General features: G+C 43.9%; 1 protein-coding gene across 3 annotated transcripts in view; it reads left to right on the plus strand.

The window, feature by feature from the left end:
* The window catches only part of LOC139816087 (uncharacterized), an 84,580-nt gene that overhangs the window by 58,319 nt on the left and 4,248 nt on the right, over nucleotides 1-22,013 (plus strand). Inside the window, exon 3 of one of the 3 annotated variants that reach the window (XR_011732940.1) lies at nucleotides 11,537-11,612. The exons of 1 other annotated variant lie outside the window; for it this stretch is intronic. Coding sequence is in view for 1 of the 2 variants with exons in the window: in XM_071783433.1 (XP_071639534.1) it covers nucleotides 21,856-21,876 (21 nt within the window). In the remaining variant the exon portion in view is untranslated. Of the gene's footprint in view, nucleotides 1-11,536; nucleotides 11,613-13,197; nucleotides 21,877-22,013 lie in introns of those variants that run through there. One more of the 3 variants, XM_071783433.1, reaches the window with a different exon arrangement.

Raw genomic sequence — 22,013 nt, forward strand, 5'->3', positions numbered from 1 at the left:
TATTATATTCAATTTATTATTACATGCTCTGATTTATATTATTTAATATATCCTTTATGTCTAAAGTCGAAAGGCTATTTTCTTAAAATAGATTTCTTTGCAAAGTAGAATTGAAGCAACGTTTTACGAACGCCGAATTCACATTTTCAATTATTTATACCGAAAGCATATTATACTGACTTCAATACTCATTAATACTGACTGCGTTATATCTTGATTAGTGTTAAGATACGCGGTATGACTACATGTAAATGTTAGGCCGAAACACTGAAAAAAGGGTTAAATAGCTTCCACAGAACGTATCTCGTAGAAACGTCAATTTCTAATGTAATTCGTATATATCCGCCCACGTGTACAAATTTTTCTCACGACCCTGCACGATCTGTGGTCTATCGCTCGATCTAAACTTTCGTATGCCAATTCGCCATGCGCGCTCACACAATGCATGTTATTTACACGCACTTCGTTGTAATTAAGCAGTGCAGAATTATGGGTATGAATTGATAATGACTTTGCCGGATCCGGAGCATTGTAAAATTAAATAGTATTATCAATGGAAGAAACACACACACACATACATGGTTAAAACTAGTTTATGGTAATATAATTCCAACTTCCAACATGCAATTCGATCATAAAAAACTTGTTTGATAAACTTCACACGAATAATTGTTGTCATAAACATGTCATCGTGAACTGAAATATATATATATATATATATATATATATATATATATATATCTACAAGCTACAACGTAACATAACATACGGAAGAAACCTGCTACATGCCACAACATGCCGGATTATTTTAGAGTGGTAATTAATACGCCGTTGCTCATTTGTGCGGTGAATACCTCGAGGGATATTCTATCATCCTATATGAACCGCCTTTCCATCATCATATCTCAATAGACGCTGACAATCTAATTTGGCATAGGGCACAACGTGGCGGAGCGTTGTCTTGGGCGCGCGTACAGAATCGGTTCTCACGACCCTGCCCGATCCGATTCCCGTACCCCGGGCCTTTCGGAGGAGATCGACGTGTCGCTCCTCTCTCGGTGTCCACGCACCTTTACTACATATTCAATGTGCACGCAACTACGACGGATTTCGCAATCGCAGCGGGGTGCGTGCCTGTTTGGCAATGGCCATGTCGCCGGTCCTCTCTGGGCACAGCCGGAATCTAATTCGCGGGTGTCACGGTGTCGAAGAGGACGTAGCTGCTATCCGACGACCGCGGTCCCCCACTATAGGCAAAAGCCTTCGTGTAGGTTATAAAGGACCGAGCACGGTACTATACGGCTGCACTCTCTCAGTGAAACTCACGGAGGACCGTTCCCCGACAAAAGTAGTACTCCTCCCCCTCCTCATCAGCGACGCGTGCACCATGAGGATTATATTGCTGGTACGTGCCAAATTATTCGACTAATTGTTAAGCGTGAGTTTCGTCAGCCGTGTCCCATATTTCCGCGGTTACTCCATCGGGAACATCTTTCGAAAATTTCAACATGTTATAATTCTGTGTTTTATTTCTATCTAATATCCGCGTTTGATATAACATGTATAATTGTGAATACACTAAATTTGTAAAAAATTGATTGAAAGAGAAACTTCTAACTGATTAAAGATTGCAATATTTCAAATGTACGTTACAATGCTTCAAATATTACAACGTTACAACATTAGCATACTGCCAGGAAGTTTTCTAAATTAATAAGTATAAATCGTTCAAAAGAAGTTGTACAACACAAATATCTTTAGTATTCTTTTTGTTTTCCGTGGACATTATACGTGCAGTAATAATATGACATAACAATATAATTCATTTTTTACATATTTTTTAAAATTATATATTATTTTGCATTATATATATAATATGTGCACAATATATATATTTATTGTATCATCTTTTGTTTTCACAAGAATTAATTATTATCGATAATTACATTATCACTGACAATAAGTGTTCAAAATCAGTTTACATATTATAATGAAAATATTCATTATACTATATGTATAATGAATATATTTATTATATGTTATATTCTAATTATATATTTTTTTATCATCCATTACGTGTTCATCCTAACACATCGGATTTATGTAGAAAGCATTTAGACTTTTTACTACATTAACATATTAATGGCGATGTCTTAAAAACTGCTCATTATCCAGTGACCTATATTAAATTAACCATCATTAACGCAGGAAAGTCAGAATCTCGATAAGATCTATCACGGTTCATTGTTGTAATTTGCGCGCGCGCGCGCGATCGTGTGAAGGCATTTATAATTCATAGACGGTGCATGATTAACAACAACGGAAAGTGAATTGTGTCCGCCCACTCGGTGTTCCGAGCATGGCCACGAGAATTTTTGTTGGAAATTCCCCTTTTGTCGTTTCTTCCGTGCGAAAGACGCGCCGGACGCGAGGAAACTGTTGAACTCGAAAATTGCAACAGTTTTCCCGCGAAGAGTCGTGAATTAATTGTACACCGCAGGCAGTTGTTGACATCCGTTCGTTGCCTTAATGAACCCGCACCCGGGCGGTTGGGTAACGTAATCTTTTGTTGAATGGGAAGTAGACTCGCACTTCGCACATCGAAATCCGCGTGTTACAAGCGCGCGTTTGCGCGACGGCCATCTCGTTACAACCCATTTTTCGCGGCGACTTGCATTTTTCGAACACGCTTGTTACGTGCCCTATTGATTGATAGTGAAAGTTTTGTTCATTATATATTGCGGTTATAACTGCATTGTTATACCTGCCGGTTGGTTATTCTTGACCTGAGTCGCTTGAGATCGGTAGACGTGACGTTTCTTTCTTTATCTGTAAAGTTTTTACGACGACAGTCGTTATTAACTTGAGCCGGCAGAGTTGAAATTAATATGAATTTAGTCGGTTACGTTCGCGTACCTACTCAAAGGCGCATAATAAACAATTACCACTTGTGTTCTTACTATACGTTCATAAACAGCCTGGTGTCTGTCAAGCTGTTGTGGGAACGTTTAATGATCGCCGATTTCACCCGTGCATTGCACCTGCGGCACAAGTTATAATTCGCGAATCGTGCGAAGAAATGCACAAGAATCCCGCACGCGGGATACATCAACATCGATTTCTCCGATTCTTCTTTCCCGCGGCGTAAGACGACAATTAAACGCTTATTAATAATTCACGAGCGGTTTCTATATCGCGATCGTTTCCCTACCATTCAAGTTTCATGACCCGATCTCTCGCAGGCAGAGCGGCGCGGCGGGTTCGTTCTGCGAGAGTTAATCGCGTGAAACGCAAGACGATCTCGCATGTGCATCGCGCGGACTTGTTGTTGCCGAGGTGGATAAACTCATCCGGATGCGTGCGCGAAATGCCTCGAGCCCGATACCAAGAAATCGGCGGCGCGATCGAACGATCAGGCGATCTGGAGAAGTTGCCTGGGGTAGTCCGATTATTGGCACTTTCACCGATTACACAAATATGGGACGTCTGTTTTCGCGAAACTTTTCACGGCGATGCACAATATCCCCATCGCCCCGACGTACGCCACTCAAGATTTCCTCGCGGCAGTAAAGTCGTCGATACCGAAGGCAGAAAGCGTTCCTACGCACATAAAAGCATTTTTTTTCTCCCCGCGAGATGAATCGAGAGCACTTCTCACGATTTTCGATATTGGCAATCGCGAGAAACGTCGGTTTCCAATGACGCAGCTTGTCTGTCATGAAGATCGAACGCCGAATCGAGCGGCGCTTTTTCCTCGCTCGATCGAAGTCGCTCGAGCACGAACGCCGACGATACATACAAGTCGCCCGCGATTCGCGATAAAAATAAAGAAATGAAAATAAAAACGACTTATCGCGGCCACGGTTCTCGACAGCGAGAACGTCGAGAAACCGGAGTTTTCCCGGAGCCTCGACGATGACGACGACGACGACAGAGAAACCTCGGTAACGCCGAATTGCGAAAGCGAGGCTAATATATATAATAGAAGCAAATCTCTAGCCCGCTTTCAGCAGCGATTCGTCGGCGATAAACGATCTTCGGGACGACGCGACGCGACGCGGAGGCTTCGTTCTCTCATTCGCCGCGGTCCTTTGCCGCTCGTCTCAGGGATATTGACGCGGTCGGCACCCAAGCCATTGTGTAGACCACGTCATTTTACGGCCTCCTTTTTACCGTCATTATGCAACAGGAAATTGATTATCGCATGCTTCTCAATTATATCGGCTCATCGAGCACCCGTCGAACGCCGTCAATTTATGGACATGCACTTTCGACGGAAAATCGAGCAATTTCGATGGATTCACTTTTTTGTTGTTACATAGAATAATTGTTAGCGCGCTTCTTTAAAAAAATAGACGATGTAAAGTTTTAACGCGTCGAAAGAACGTCGTAACTGCCCGGCTAATTAGCATTCCGAAGCGGGCTTTCCCGTTTTTGCGCGTGCATGGCCGCGGCGGCAGTCTCGTGTATAGTCTCATTAGACAGCCGGTTCAGAAGAAAATGTGAGAGCAAGAAATATATCGCAACACACACGGGAGGCTGGCAAATCCATAAATTAAGGGCATGCCGATCTTTCGAGCGACTCCGAGCGGTCGCTCCTTACGAAACGCACCGCCGGTGTTATAATTACGCCCGGTATTGTGGATGCACAGGCGGGTAAACGCATTAAGTTCGCCGCATAAGGTAGGCGGGGTGGTTTAGAAATATCGGATAGATCGTTACACACACATCCCGTTGTAGCGACGAAGCTGAATTCGCGATGGCGTCTTGCGATGGAGATGAAACCCCTCCATTACGGTAATGAGATTGCCCGATTAATTTGACGTCCATCTTCCGCATGGAAATTTGAGTGGGTGTTACTTCTCTCACAACTTTCCATATTCGACATTATAATATGCTCGTAATTACTTTAATTAATTCCAGCAGAATTTTATTGAAATATAGAGAGAGTTCAAAGAATAAAAATTAATCTATAATTCATCAGTAACTAAGATTCCAGTTTATAAAACTCTCTTGACTCTTCATTCGTTTCAAGAATTATCGCTTCAACATCTTGGTTAATAAATAATCAATTATAAATTGAGAATTGGCGCTAAAAAGATGCGGCGGAATATTGGTACACGCCAAATTGCGCGCTTATTAATCTGCTTTCAACTTTCCCGCGTGGCAGTCTGAAAAAACATGTAGCCGAATGACATTCTAATGATAAAGAAAAACGAAAGTTGTGGAGACTAGCGAGCGCGCGCGCGCAAGACCGGCTAGCCGTAAATACGAATCGCGCGGCTCTCGGCGCGAGGTCTCGGCGCGGCCGGACGGAAGAAAGTGAGAGCGAATGGAACTCTACGCAAATAGATCGCTGACCGGTGTGGTCAGCGCAGTTTTCAAAAGACAAGGGCAGGCCGGTGCCTCGTGCGCACATACCAATGTGTCGCCGCCCGATGCCCATACGAAATGAGTCACGTTCGCTCTCGCCGCGCGAAACCACCCGCCAGGTAATCGAGTGCCTCTAAGCACCTTTTTCCGAGCACTGCCTTTGTTAACGCCGCGCGTCGCACTTTCAAATATTTGTTTCGACCTTACGTGAGAACCTTACGCTCGCGCGCGTTCGTTTATAGCCGAGGCGCGAATCAACGTTCTCGTTCATTTTCTCGCGCGCGCGTGTTCGTTCTCACTTCCGGCAGACACTTCCGAAACACCAAACCCAGCGAGAACGGGATGTTCCGCGGAACTGTTTTTCTCTCGCGTGTCGATCGCGCGGGTGCGAGGCGTCCCTGCACTCGCGAGAAAGTCATCTTCCCGTTGCCTTAGAAAAGAACGGCGCGGGAAAATAACGGCGCTAGATAATGAAAGCTGTCAGGTTGATTCTTTACGAGGCGATCCACATCCTTATGGCGTCCTCGTCGGGGCCGCGTGGACGTAATCGGGACGTCTTATACATGTGACTTTCGCTTGCGTTGATAAACGTGGGCGCTACACAGTTGCCCGGGTACGCTCATTGTTGCACGCCGGTTATCATTGGCATCTACACGCGTCGTTTCTGCGCAAGAGGAGACGCGGAGACAGGTGTCGAAAGTAATGAAAAAAGATTTATTTAAATGTCAGGGTTTCAACAGTAGCGGATTAACATATCTCTCGCTATTCTTTGCTGCAGCCAAGAGGTGTCTGAACGATCTCGTAACTTTCTATCGTCGCAAACACTTCCTTGGCATTTTTTTTTTCCTAGACGCGTGCAATTTCTCGTAACTCTCCGGCGACGCGTGTACGCCCGACGCTATACACGAATCTCGTTCCTTCACGAACGCAAGACCTTGAGATCCAACCCTCAACCCACACCTCTTCTCGAGGTGATCTCAATTCTGAATTGCGTCGATCGGGAATTACGTCATGATGTAATTACAGAGGTGATGGATTGATTATTTGGGTTGCTTTCGTCATCTGTCTATCCTCGCCAATCTTACTATTCCTTACTATTCGATATATGCTCGTGACACGGCGGATTTTATACGGTTATTTTAATCATCCTCGTTACATGTCCATTAACGTATCATTACGATGAGTTTGGTCAGCAACGCTTCGATGACTCCTGGATATGTGAGAAGAAATTCAATCCACAAGGTTAAACGCGATCTCCACACTCGCGATTATACGCCGCTGAGGATTAATATCTTATCTTAACCATTTCTCCTTGAGCATTAGTCGCATAAGTAATAATCTCAGGTTGAAATTGCATCGATGCACGTGCTTTAATCACCGCATTATAGTCGGAAGATCCGACACGGGTATCGCGTTTCCCCTTCGAATTAACTTACACCTGAGTGAGTCAGCGCGTCCACACTCCTATTTTCTATAACTTACGAGTATCTGCCGGAAGCATTCTACTCGCCGTTACTTTCCGCGTACTATTTATCACGCACGTTGATAAATAAAACAAGGATTCACATTTCTCATGGCGGTTTGTATCCTCGTTACGTCACCGTCTTTATTCGGGAATAGAATGTATTGATACCTGTGTAAATAGCGTTCGGAGTACCCTTCCTGGTGCGCGCGATGCAATTAATCATGTCGAGCTTGAGATAAAGCGGATCCGATACGCCCGTCAGTCGCTTACTAATTACCGATAATAAACGCTGAGTTCATCAGAAATGAATTTGCGATCGCGACGCAGAGGCGCAGCTTCCATCGCTTCCGGAAATCTAGGCGAGGAAAGTTGCGGGCGATCTGTTCTAACTACTTCCTAGCGTGAAACACGAGAGAAACGTTCATCAGATCGGTGTCCGCGACCGATCTACATTACGTATACGGACATACGCATGCCAGGCGGGTGTGCACATGTGTATGTGTACATACGTGTAATGAAATCGAGAACGCGGCTGTTGAAGCGCAACCGGTCGTCCCAGGTCTTAGTTTTCTTTTCCTTTCGAAACTAACGCGTCACCTTCACCATGAAAGGAACCACTTGTTATCCTGCTCCTTGACGTTGTACGCGAGCTCTTACTGTTATATTTATCTATTTAGCTCAACCAAGACCGCTCTTACAAGTGTATATAGTAACGTTTTCCGCGAGCGTACTCCGCGCTTTCAATAACTTCCTCCGATTTTTTACGTAAAACGTATTGGCGTACACAGACAGCGCGTTACGAGACCGCCGCTAATCGTAGATCGGTAATTGGCTCTCCCGCTTGCATGATTGATCCCACGCGGCGAGGTTCTTTCATCCTCTAAAAACCCACAGCTAGTCAAGTAAAGTGGATATTGCTTATTAATCATCTCCCGCCATCAAATTGTACTCGGCGTAAAATTGAGCGATTGTGGATCTTGGCGGTAAATAATTATTATGCTGTTGCGTAATATATTGAAGATTATTCCTTTCGTAAAATTGTAAAAGAATAATTGAACATTATACCGAAAATTTCTTTAGTTGATGCGTACAGTTTTTTTAAATCCTTATCAGCAACAACATTTACAATTAGTATTTAATTAGTACCTTTTGTAAATATTTTTTCTTTGTACTTTGATTTTAACCGAGTACTTCATATCTCTAAATGAGATAACAATTTACAGTGTCAGCCGCAAAAATGTCGCGGAAATAATCGAAATAGGAGACACGAGAAGTACGCGCGCGCGCGGAGAAGCAGGACGTATGCTTATTGAGCGCGGCGAACGCGGATTTGCGCGGCGCGGCGCGGCGCAACGATTCTTCCTTTCTCCGGGCCCCAGCTTCGCGCGGGGGCCTCACTTAGACGAGGCGTGGTGCGCCGTGGTCGATCGCTCCCAACTGGATCGGGCCACGGACCGAATGTGTCCGTGCCTCTCACTGTATGTGACTGGCATGCCACAACGTTGATTACAGAGCCCTACCTCAGCGTCACGATTTTCCTCCAACCCGAACCAGATGGAGGAGTCATTAGCCTGTACACGCTTTCAATGGTCCGGACAGTTGCGAGCGCGTATACCGTGGCCGACGATAATGACGACGTTGCAAGTCTCCTCGTCGATTTCGTCGGTACCCGACCGCGCGGCGCGCAATCCTCCGCACGGGTCCGATAATCGCGAATCGGTTTTGTACCGCCGCGCCGACCGAAGACCTTTTCCTATTTTCAGGGAGAAACGCTTGGAAACGGGTACGCAATTTCGTTTCCCCTCAATCGTCGGTTAGATAATCAAACGGTTCGTCTCGATTCTCTAATGATCGGGGATCGTCCTAAAAATCCAGAACCCGGAAGAATCGATTCGCGAACTTTGGGAGCAACTGTAAAGCTTCGAGGGCGACAATGCCTGCTTTGTACCCGATGGTAGCGGGACGGAAAGTTACGAGTTTCGCTCTATACTCATAAAAATTCTGCGTACCTATTGCTTCTTCCTCTCTTTCTCTTCGCTTCACCGATTTAACCGATTGGTTCGCAGAAGGTGACGAAAATACGGGTGGGATACAGAATTGCACCTCTGAATAGCTAATCGTCTCATTACAGTTCCCGCGAACTTTGCGCTCGCAATTGAATTCGCGACTGCGAGCTCTCTGGCTGAGCAATCGGTGAGATATGAGAGACAACTTTCGCATACTTGCCACGCTTGCGACACCACTGTCCCATTTGTCATGTGTGCGCCGAATTAAGTCCGACGGGTGTTTCGTCAGCGCGGGCAACGCGCTGCGTCGTCGTCGTCGTCGTCGTCGTCGACGCGAAGAAAGGCGCCCGACATTTTATCACGGGGTCGACTTGGAAATTAATCGGCGCACGCCCAGGAGAGCACGCTGCAGCCATACCGTATCGCTCGAAAGTTCCAGGACGACGTGCCTTCTCGTCCCAAGGACGGATCGTGTGCTAATGCGCAATCGTCGAATATTCCCGATCGGGTCATCGCGAAGTCGAGCGAATCGATCTTATCGGCGCTCGACCGGCGCGCGGAGCGCCATTTCAAGGGGCGAACAGTATCGCGTGGGATCTAACGACTACCTCGTATATCCGCGTCCGGATATATTCTCTTCGTTATTGTCTATGAACGGTGTGCTGACAGTAAAAACAAAGATCCGTTTTACGGCGACGATAAAAATTTTAAAGGCAATTGATTATGTACGCTGATTATGTACGCATTATTAACAACATTAATTGAAGCGGTCGGAGATACGAATCTATAGAATGCCTGAGAAAGTAAAAGGCTCATTAATTCTCCACGCATCATTATATAAAAATGCTAGACCTGCTTTCGTGGCACTTTCGATTGACCCAATCGTCCACACGGCAATCGAAGAATAATAGGGCTTTTTTTCCTCGCGCGCCTATCTTTTATATTATTGTATTCAGCGAGAGCTTACACGGCGTTTCCTGTGGGTCGTCGCTAGGTGTGGTTACCGCCGCCTGTCTTTTGTGTGTGCGCGCGCGCGTGTTTTGCTCTCGACTTGGTTCAAGGAGATCCAGAAGCGGCCGGCAACGACGGCGAAACATGCGCGCCGAGTTACGTTACGACGCTCTGAATCTGAATCTCTTTCTCTCTCACGGTAGGCAGCGCGCCGGCCGCGGCCGCGCGCGCTCCTGCGCCTCGCCCCGTATTCGGGTCAGCCGAGTAGTAGAAATTACGTAACACGTGTGCGCCGGGGCGGTTCCCACCGAGTGCCGCCTTACCGGAAGTCGAGACCACGTTTTGTCAGAGGACGCACGGTCAGCCTCGCGAGAAAAAACGCACGAGCGTTTCGTATCCTGTATGCAGGATATATGGCGAATGTCGAACTGGGAAATATCGAAAGACTGTTTAAACAATGACTCATGACGCATAGAACGATAAGAAAAGGAATCTCGTTACATAAATCACGCAGTACATATTTCTGTTTTAATGAATTTGCAAAGTATTATTACATTGTTCATTCCCAACTTTATTAAATACATATATCTTTGTGATCTTTGCTCGTAGAGAATTGGATATTAATACAATGGCAATTATTACTTTATATAGTATCTGCATAAAGATCAGATTCGATTCGTAAGATCAGATAACCAACCAGTAATTCGTAAAGGAATTTGAAGCATTCGCGGTCGCAAAATTCACATTCTAGGCGGAATCTATCGCAACAGACACAGTCGTGGAATCAGAGCAAATCCAGATGTAATCTAGCAGGCTCGAAAACCTTTTACGACGTCGACCACGGCCGTACACACCGCTCGTGCTCTCCGTACTCGCGTTTAACAGCGAAGCCGAGCATTCGGTCGCGTTCGTGCGATAAGGAATTTTGCGCGCATACCGCACGAGTATTCACTGATCCGCGAAACACGCTCTCTCCTCGCTCCATCTTCTGCTTCCTATTGACTATAAGCGTACCTCCTTAACGCGGATCCGACTTCATGCTTGGAAACCAGACTAGTCGGCTAGGCCCATATCCATTCCGCCTCGAGTGGCTCCAACAATTTCGATTACGCTTCTCGCGTGACGCGATAAAACCATGTACTTCCCCCCTTCGCTGCGGGTAAAAGATCGCGAGAGTCTGACAAGTATCGTACATTTCTACTTAACGCCACTCGATAGCGTGTTATTAAGTTTCTCGACGCACATGAATGCCGATGTGAAATATCAGAATTCTTGAATTCTTCTATTATTTCGTAAATTTATTTCTCTGTAAAAAGTCACGTAACTATATTACATTAATTAAACAACATGTATATTTAAAAAGATTTTAATTAATTTTTTTGAACAGTTAGAAAGTAGAAATTGTGCGTTAGGGTACAATATAGGAATATTGTTTTCTTGAATAAATTGAGAAATTTTAGAAAACAGATATTCATTGCCTAACAATTAGTATCTAGATTTTAGCCGATAATTTAGCCGTAAAAATTTACAAATCACGATTTTCACTTTAAAAAAACCGTCTATCCTGCTTCCCGTTTTCACTTCGCGAAACTTTTCTAAAAATTTCGATCCGACAAGAGCTCCGGCCACTTTCTTCCGTGCGCAACACGCGTAACGTCATATCAACACGTTAATGATCATATCCCCGTACCGATCGCACAGCGTGTGTTGTCTACCATAGTAAATTTTTCTTTATTACCAGGTAATCCCGGCATGTCTGCTCGCCCTAACGGAAGCGCGGCGAGTGCAGATCCGGCCTCGCGTAACGGAGCCTCAAGTGTACTACGAGGAACAGGACAACCAGGCCGCAGAGGACGAATTCGATACCGTGGCGGTTTATCACCCGCGCACCCGCGCCCTTCCTTCGCCACGATCCAAGGATGCGCTGCACGGGTCGAAGCCGCCGCCGGTGCAGACTATTAGGAACTACAATAAAGTTAACGACGACGGGTCCTTCACCTTCGGCTACGAGGCGGCCGACGGTTCTTTCAAGGAGGAGACCCGCGGCACCGACTGCGTAGTGCGCGGTAAATACGGCTACATCGACCCGGACGGTAATAAGAGAGAGTTCACCTATGTCTCGGGCAATCCCTGCGATCCAAACGCGCCGAAGGATGAAGAAGAAGAGGAGGAAAAGGAGGAAGAGGAGCTCCCGGGACCGGCGAATTATCCCGTCGTCAGGCCCGTACCCCGACCTGTCTCAGTGAGACCCACGTATCATCAGCCGACCACTACTCGTCAACCTACCACGATATTCCAGACCGAGTACCAGCTCGACGACGACGCCAGCCAGGAGCTGACCGAGGATGATCTGAAACCGCAACTGCGACCGTCAGCCTTTAGAAGACCCTCGACCATAGTGCAAGTCACCCCCTCCTCCGCCATTTACGAATCTTCGCAGTCCGCCAGTCCGTCTCTTTTTAGGCTAGCTTCCACCCCCCAGTATACCACTGCGGCGCCTGTTCTCCGTAGCCAGCCCACGGTCACTTCGTCCGTCTACCAGTCGCTCGAGACCACCACTCGCCGGCCGGTGTCCCGTCATCCCAGGCCCCAATCGGTCGCGATAACCCCACGACCCCACGTCGCCCAAGTAGCCGCGCAATACGTCTCCCCTAGTAGCACCGAACGTCCCAGCAGTCTGCTCTACGCCCAGACCCACCCCACGATATCGCCATTGCGCACCACGACCGCCGCTAGTGCGCCCCACCTCGACTTCGCTGCCGAGCTCGAGCGTTACGTGAACACGGTCGGCTCACACGTGTCCGCCGCCCCCGTTGCGAGGCCCCAGACCGCCCAAGCATCGCCCCAAACCAACTCGAGAGTTAAGCTGACCGGTCAGACGTCGGTCACCGCCGGTTCCGCAGCCGCTGAACCCATCTACCAATCGGAGCTCGTGTACGATCCCGCGACCGGTCAGTACAATACCCAGCTTTATCAGACATTACCCCAAACCGTGGGTGACTTTAGCCTCAGTCACAAACTCCAACCGTTCGTAGCCCAGCCCCAGTCCCTAATCGGCCTGCAGCAGCTCCAGCAGTACCAGCAATCCCAGCAATCCCAGCGTCCGGTCTATAAGCAGGCCCAGTCGGCGCCCAGTCCGACCGTAGCCCAGCCTCAGGAGGTCCTCTACAGGAAGCAGCAGGCGCAGCTGCTGCAGCAGTCCCAGCAGCTCTACGCGCAGCAACAACGCCGCCAGCAACAGCAGCAACAACCACACAGGCTCCAGCTGCTGGAGTCGCAGAGAGAACCCCAGGCGTTCTATTACGTCGCGCCTCTGAAGGCCTCCGCCGCCACCTCGTCCCTTTCAGTAGGTCAGATCGATCAGTTTCTCCGAGGTAGCGGCGCTAATAACTACTGATGTAATCTGAGTCGCGATTCTTAAAAGAGATCTCCCTCGGATCCTCGAATCGCCCCTCGTCGATATTTATCATTCAGTATCGCCTCGAGCGTTCCTCGCGAATTAAATCCTCCGCTGAGGATCTTGCGCCGATCACAGGTCATAATGTCGGCCCGTGCGTACACAGAGGGTATTACATATAAGTACATGCATTATATATAAAGTATATATCTCACGTGGTGGCGCCAAAGCTGGGATATGTCAAATATATTGCCGAGTGAATGGCACACACGAGCGCTTCGATTGCATGCGTTGTACGCGGGGAATGCGTGTGCAGTAAATATTTAATATAATCCGCGCGACGACGCGCGAGAAAGGCGCGCGGCGAGCATAGTTGCGATGAAAAGTATCGGCGATAATAAAGGCCGCGGATTTTTACCGTCGCGGATTTTACCGTGTATTGCAGGAAACGCGAAACTTTCCAAGAAAACATATTCAAGGTTCATTATTACGAACGGATCTTGCGGTTTTACCGTAATTTTCAACTTTGCAGTAATGCGAGACTTTCCGAATTACCGTATTCCCGATAGGCGCGCTTTCATGCCTCGATATGTCCGTATGTAATTGTATATAGCGCTCGCTTTTCCGTCCAATGCGTGTCTCAAAGCGTTCTTGCGCTATCCGCTCGTCTCGGCTAGCGCGCGAACGTAACATTATCCGTCGACGACGCAATCGGAGAACGAAGGTTAAAGAGATTAAAGTATGTGATAATGGATGGAGGAACCGCGCGCGTACGATTACATGGATAATGTAACTCGTAACAATAACGGAGAGCCGAGTGGCAAAACGTGATACGTGACAAAAAATTTAAATCCTCTTAGATAATCATATCTTTATGTTTTTTTCTCCATAATTTCCAGTTGAATAATCTCGTCGTAAATCTTAATTCATTCTGTCCGAACACATAACGAGGGAAGAATTATTCGAGCGAGTTCTAGCGTCGTTTCGCTAACTGACAACTTGTTGAAACAATGCGTTCATTAAGAATAGTGAAATTTTATTTATTCGCGCGTCGAGAGTTGACACCGAATGAGGTTCCTTCCGTTTTCTCAGGCCGATTCCGAGAACACCTCTCTTTCCACTCGAGTATCGTGCATTTATGAGGCATGTTAGAGAGTGAAAGCCAACGACCTGACGCAATACTCACGCACGCATGTACGATGTATTACCGTGGCAATTTCTCGCAGATCCCTAACACCGGCACTGTCGTAAAGGTATACATCCACGAAGGTTCACGATACAAACGAAACACTTCGTCGCGCGGCCGCGCGGACCTTTTATTTACGACCCCGTAAGCCCAAGCCACGTAATAATGCTCGACTCGATTACAAAACGTCGATCCAGTGCAACATCGAGTCGCATGAAAGGCGAGTGAAACGCGATCAAGCAAAAGGGGATAATTAGTCGAATCAAAACCGTCGGTGTTTCGAGATACTTTCGATTAGGCATACAATGTTGCACATCCATACCTATTGTATCATATAATGCATAGAATGCATTGTATGATATAATAGGATGCAGTTAATTCTTCAATCTCGTCTATCCTAATCTTTCTCAAGATTTTCAAAAGTCCAACCATGTGTGCATAAAGTGTTAAGAAATAAATCGTATGTCACTAGATTTTATATTTTTTAAATTAAAAAATAATTCGAAATCTAATAAATGAAAATATTTTAAATTTTTGTTTAATTTAATTTAAAATTATCATGTAAAGATCTCTATTTTTAAATAACGTAACATTTCGTGACAATCGCGATGAAAGCTTCTCCGTTGATTTAAACTTCGTAACGTTTCTTAATATTTTCGAGCAGATCATCGCATCGAAATTCCCAGGCTTGTCTACTTCGTTGCGTCTATACGAATTCCGCGATGCAAACGTATCGCTCGCGTTTCAACTGGGTAGTAATTCCGATATTCGATACGCGCGGACCTCGGGTAGGAAGTGTACTCGGCCTTTTGCAATGTAGAGAATTTTGCAAGCCTGCCGCGAGTAGGGTTCACCGCGAATCGACCGTCAAGGAAACTGCAATACATTCTTATCGGCGTAGCCGGGTTTGTAGGGACAACATTCTATTCGCGCCGTAACCGTCGCGGACTTTCTATTTGCATTCTCTGTCACAAGTGTGAGAATCGATTCGAGTTTAATGCGTTCCGCGGCGTCGACTGTTCAAGCCCGCGGAAATAATATGTATATCAAATCCGGGAAGGAAACGGCGCGCGGCGGTAGGTCGCGCACGCGATGAAATCACTTTTACCACGCGAGATACCGCAGCCATTAATAAAAACCAGTATAAAGTTTCTCGGATATACATCCTATATCATTACAGATTTAATGGATCTAATTTTCCTTCAACAAAAAATCTTAACAAGAGATTGTTATACAATAATTATTAAAATTGCAACGTCTCGAATACATTAACATTTAATTCTCAAACTAGACATTTAAAGCGAAACTTACTTAAAATTAATAGGAAAATAATTTCAGTAATTCAATTATCAAGAGCTATAATTAACAGCGCCATTACAATTCGTCTTCCTGTAAAACGCAATTCGATGCACATTTCTTGAAGAGATTTCATGTACCACCGTAAGGAGATACATTTTAACCGATTTCGCGGTTTTAATCGCAATCACGTCGTTGCTATAATGGGCTCAGAGCGGCGGTTGTCTACTCATACTGTAAATAATACTCGTTAGCGTTAAAATGCATAGCGACTACTTAGCAATTCATACGCATAATTAATGATACGACAATTGCGCATAAATCTTCGTAAAGAAGAGTTTTACGTTTACAGTTGTTTTCTTTTTGTATTATTTGTAAGCATAATCGAAAGAAAAATATCATTGCGAAAATGTGCTGCGCTGTCATTTCATTTTCCCCGAGTCCTCAGTGTCATTCACTTTCGCTCCATTGGAATATGAATCGCGAAACGGAAATATCAGTATGTACGAATGGAGATTGAAACAGGCGTGTCGAATGTTTGTTTATGATAAAATCACGGCGTGGTAAACATTCGTAACGTATTATAACTTGTAACTGTAGGTACTTCACACATTTCCGCGTTCCTTTATAAATCTGCACTTTATTGGAAGGAGAAAACACGCGAACGACGTTTGTAATAATCAAATTCGTTACGTACGTTGTAATGTGGCGTCCAGCTGATGTCATTTATATTTTATTATGAAACAAAGAAAGTGTGAAGACAGACTTTTATTAATTATCTCGCCATTAAAGCCACGTTATGTTGATTTAATGTAAGATTATTAATTAAAGCTTGTTTATTTAAAAAGCCACATTATGTTAATTAAGAAAGTAAGCTGATTCTCACAGATAACAATTATACCAACTCTCTCTCCCTCTCTAGTTTAATAGAAATTACGAACGCTATAAATTCCTGCATCTGTGCGGATGAAATATTACCTCGCACGACTTGATGGCCCCAAGGTGTTGCTGGACATGCGAACGTGCGATTTTTACGGGGCGAGAATAACGGGCCGACGCGACGCCCGGCGGCATGTCGTTTTTCGTTTCGTGCCGCGGCTGAATCACGCGCGGTAGACGCTTCCGCGAGAAGAAATTGGAAAAGTGGGAAAGGCGGCGCGAGGCGGCATCGTCGTGCACGATGTATATAAACGTTGTTACGTCACGAACGACTGCTACGTGCTATCCACCTGCGGCGTTTTCTCCGCTCCGATTATGAACCACGTGCCGCTGTGAAATCGCAATCGGCGGCGTATGCCCATAAAAATGAAGACAAAATTATCCCGCAGCGCGCAGTAACGTCTCACGAGCGATCCCGCCTTGAAAAGATGGTTTTGCAAAAATAGCCATCTTAATTGCGATTTTCCAAGTCGCTGCTGCGAGAGTGCTTCTTATTATCGCGCATCACGTTCTACTTAACTTATCTCTATTCGCGGCTCAAAAGAACTGTTCCTGAAAAGGTTAAATGAATCTCATATGTATTGGGTTGCATCTCGTATTCTCGTCACTTTTGCGTATCCAATCAACGTCGATATGCATATAATGACCATGTACGACGTTAGCCTCGCTTGAAAGGTAATCTTTTAATGAAATGTCAATTCCGATGAAACATTTCGTACGCAGGATTTGCAACGCTTTCGTAAATGTCGTTAATAATAAATTTAAGATTTTTACGGTAAACCTCGAATGTATTAATAAACAACGAAATTAGTAATTTAATAAACAAGGATATGCATTATGCGCGTCGTATATATTCAATTTTGCGGTAAAAGTGGATTGTGAGCGCTTAGGTGAAAGTCATCGAAAATGAAAGGGTCGAGTGAAGTGTTAAATCAAACCACGCCAGACAGCTTGTACACGTGTTTGTGTGTATGTGTTGAATGACCGTTGCTAAATATATTATCTAAGTTTTGAAACGTGCGCACGTGAATACAATCGCGAAAGTAAATTGGATCGATGATTTATTTTCGACGCTACGTCGTAGAAGATGTATCATATTCTATTAGCTGACTCGTGCAACAGCTGAACTTCGCGTTGCGAAATCTAGGAACAAGGCTGCCCGCTTTTTATTCATATAATCGATGTGCAATTAATTAAAAATAGATAATTTGCATAGTAGTATCGGGAACGGTCGCTCTAATTTTTTATTACTTCATTACTTCACGCCGAAATCTTTGGATTGCACACTAACGAGAGATACAACCTTGAACTCGGTTCCAGTGGACCGTAATACTATAGGTCACGGTTTATTTATGATTTTGTGGTTAACGCAAGCCACAGATCGTTAGCGAAAGTTACACTGCTTTCTAAACACGCTCTCTATTTTACCGGTAAAAGATGAACGAGACAATAACAGCTGTCATTTAACGAACAACTGTGTATCTACGCAATCGCACGTTTTAGACTTCTATAAGAGATGCCGTATAAGTATTGCCACAACTGTGTAATTGCCATAAGTGATATCGTCATGTATTAAACGTAATCAATTAATAAAAGCATAAAAATCTATACTGAAAACTCTTCGATAGGAAATGGATTAACGTACATTATACACTTCAAGATTGAACAATTGTATTTATTTTACACAAGAAAATTATAAAGAAAATTGTAAAAAGATTATTAAAAATTAGGAAGAATGTAAAAAAATAAAAATATACGATTTTATATATAAATTATTAATAAATACGTATACCTTAAGAAATTCCTAATACGTTGTTTGACATTCGCGCGGTGGAAAAAATGGATAACTGCTTGAAATGTAAATAGCCGGAGACAGGTAGATGGAAATGTCATTAGTTATTGTCATTAGTTATTGTCAACGCCATTCAATCACGCGGAACAGACCATGCACAGGATGACGGTAATGCGCAACATCCTCTACTCTATCCTATACGATAAACGTCAGAAGAATGTGACAACCATTCTGTTTTTGCCACTCTCACGGCGGATATAAATACGTAGATTGACATAACTTAACGGCGGTAGTTTATATGTCATTTAGATGCGCTACGCGCCTGATGCGATTACTAGTAAGCTAGCTCGCGAGAGAACCGGTAACAAAGATGACAATTGCGGCCCACACACTGCACGGACGTGCGCACACATATATACGCAAAATCCTCTGAAGTAATCTAATTATAATAATTTCGCTGTAGAATTTTGCTTGCATTATATGCAAAGTCAGTTTCTTACTTACGCGTTCGCGAATAGACAAACAATATGATTCCTAATGACGATAATATTAATATACCTCGTTATCTATGAAGAATCTGTCGTAATTAAGTTATATGATATCCCATCGCTTAGCACGTAACTCAATACAGATATAAGCATGCAATTTATATGTGGTAAAAAAAACAGCTAATTAAACTAGCAACCTAAAATTTTCCTAAAGTATGTAGATATTTTATTTTTATGGTACATTATGTGTGTGTATATTTATTAATCAAATCATTGTCTTGAAAAATTTGACATAGGAAAAATATTTGATACATGTTTTTATTCCTTATATTTAAATTTGATTTTTATTTTCTAAAATTATATCAGTCTTTCTCCCTTTTTGGGTGTTTTTAGATATTTCTTTTGTGTCTCGATATCGATAAATATTTTTATAAGAAGAGTTAATGTTCTTTTTGCTTTTATAGCATAGTTCCTGATGCATTTCACTACGCCATGCAACCTCGCATGCAACGCCGTACGAAAGGCAGTATATCCGAGGCGTTGCACATTATATATGACATCAATGAGTCACATACTAACACACAACTAGTTCATTACTGATGATAAAATATGTATTCAGGATGGGAAACATTTTGCGATGACTTAGTACTCCTTCGGAAATAATGAGCCGGCAGATTATAAAAGGACTGCACGCACGATAAGATGGGATAGTAAGATTAATTCTCAGATGTTTGTATTTTGTTATGCCATCCAACTGATGTTTTACACTTTTCCTAGAAACGCAAAGAATAAAGTTTGAAATTGCAATGTTTAATCAAATATATTTAAAATAAAAGATACGCTTTCTTAAATAAGTTCTTTATGCTGTGATTATTAAGAATTCTTAATTTTTTTTATAAATAATTATTACATAAAAGAATTTATCAAAAATTTAAAATTAATTTCATTTCATAAATTCGTATTCTAATATTTGTGTCACGTAGCAAATTATCCGATTACATATTAAGACGTTTCGCAATATCCACTCGTGATACCGTTTCAGCACACGCGAATAACATATTTCCGCAACAAAAAACAGCACGGCCTCGGATTTTCGGCTACCGGTTGCTGAAAACGGAACATGGACCTATGGTTTCCACGGGCATAATGTGAGAATATGTAACGAAAGTAGGTGTGTCAGTCGAAATATAACTGAGATAATGTGTAACCGGTAGTTGCGTTACGATTAACTTCGTACCCACTTTCTTTGGAAGGAACTAATCACACGATTGTCTAGCTATTGTAGCGCATGGAAGTAGATATTAAAAGATTATAATCAATAAAACAAAACTGCTCAGATATATTATGATTAGAAATTAAAGAAAGAAAATGCTTCGTAACTTGAACATCAAAAATTAAATAAAAGATAGTTAATAGCAGTTTTGGACTAAGCAACGTACTAAGAGTTGACTTTTCCTTAGCAAAAACTCGTCGGGAAGTCTAATTACCGTTATACAACGTTGAGAATTGCAGTGTTTTGGTGAATTAAGCATCAAAAGCGTAAACAGATAACAAGATCTAATTTTTCATTCAATTTCAAGCAAATTTTCCTCCGATAGAAATTTAATTTCTATTACGAAACCAACAACATCACGAATGATCACGAATGACCAATCTATAAAGTCATTTCTATGAAATCATATAATTTTAATGATAATATTATGTTCATAAGATTGTTAAGTGCAAAAATGTTAAGAAGAATTGATTCCATTGTAAAATATTTAGTAACTAAGAGAAAGTATTAGTGTCTCCCGATGTACCCCGTACACTTTTCCCGGATATCCTGCATATTTTAATTATTTAGATTTCAATAGGTCCGCCGACCGCGCGTTTGCGTTCGCGGGCCCCCGAGGTAGTAAAGGCCCCGACGAGAGACAATGATCCTCCGCGGAGGAAACGTGCGACGCGAGGCGAGATAGACAGCCGATACGTCTACGAACGCGAGGCATATCAAGGTGGCATCAAAAAAGTGAATACGAAACCCGGAGGAAATTGCATGATGTAATAATTGTCCTGTGGGAGTGCCTAGAGTGGAGCGAATACCACAATACCGGTGTTGCACACTATGGGAACTATTGTTACAGATTTTACAGTCTACTACTGTGTGCTTCTTGCCCGGCCGTCAACTCCCACGTGGCTTTCACTTGTCCCCGCGAAGCCAAACTTCTTCGTATGTTCCATTCTGTCAGGACATCGCGCTCATTCCCCCCCCCCCTGCGGTAAACGCGTTTCCGCTCCTTTACGCGGCCGTTATCGGTGCACTTTCTTCGGGGCCTCGCAAGCTATGTGATTTTTTTCAGACTTTCAACAGTCTCTAGAGTCTAAAGCCGCGATTGTAAATATTTAAGAAAATAAATAAATAAAATGTATAGTTTGTGAAATCATCATTTTATGTCAGTATGGAACCGACAACTCATGTATACCTACTTTAATAAAGAAAGGAAACATTTATCTTACAGAATTAGAGCAACTTGTGAGCGAGATGTAAAACATAAACGCCAATCAATGCATTTGTTTAAGGAAGACAGAAAAAGCAGCTGCTTTTCAACTTCGCACAGCAGTCAATCATCCGGTGACTTTTCCCGTCTTCGAGTCGTTAGAGTAATTCTATCTTGGGCAATTTCGCGCAACGAAAGAACGTGTAATCGAGATGAGCAAACACCAACCGCGGGCCTTCATTATCGTGTACTTTCTGCGCGCGCGACGCGCTTTGCGTTTTTTTTTTTACTAGCAGGGAGAGGAGTTGTCATTTGGTATTCCAACGCCTTAATGAACGTTTAGGGGTCATCAAGGTTGAACGTGGCGGCTCGACGCGGCGCGCCGTGGAAGGGGCGCGGCGGTGGTTGCCTATTGTGTCACCCTATATATAACGGCACCCGACACCCCACGCCGTATTAAGAACATTCACCGCATCCGCGGTAACATGGTTTCCAGTTCCAACAAGGTATATCGCCGAGTATTCCGTGCTGGCGCGAGTGCACGAGTAACGCGTTCATGGTGCCCGCGATCCGCGCAAGCGAGAAAAAGAGAGAGAGAGAGAGAGAGAGAGAAAACGAGATCGATTTCAGTCGCTATCAATCT

The sequence above is a fragment of the Temnothorax longispinosus genome, chromosome 1, assembly GCF_030848805.1.
Source record: "Temnothorax longispinosus isolate EJ_2023e chromosome 1, Tlon_JGU_v1, whole genome shotgun sequence".
Classification (NCBI taxonomy): Eukaryota; Metazoa; Arthropoda; class Insecta; order Hymenoptera; family Formicidae; genus Temnothorax; species Temnothorax longispinosus.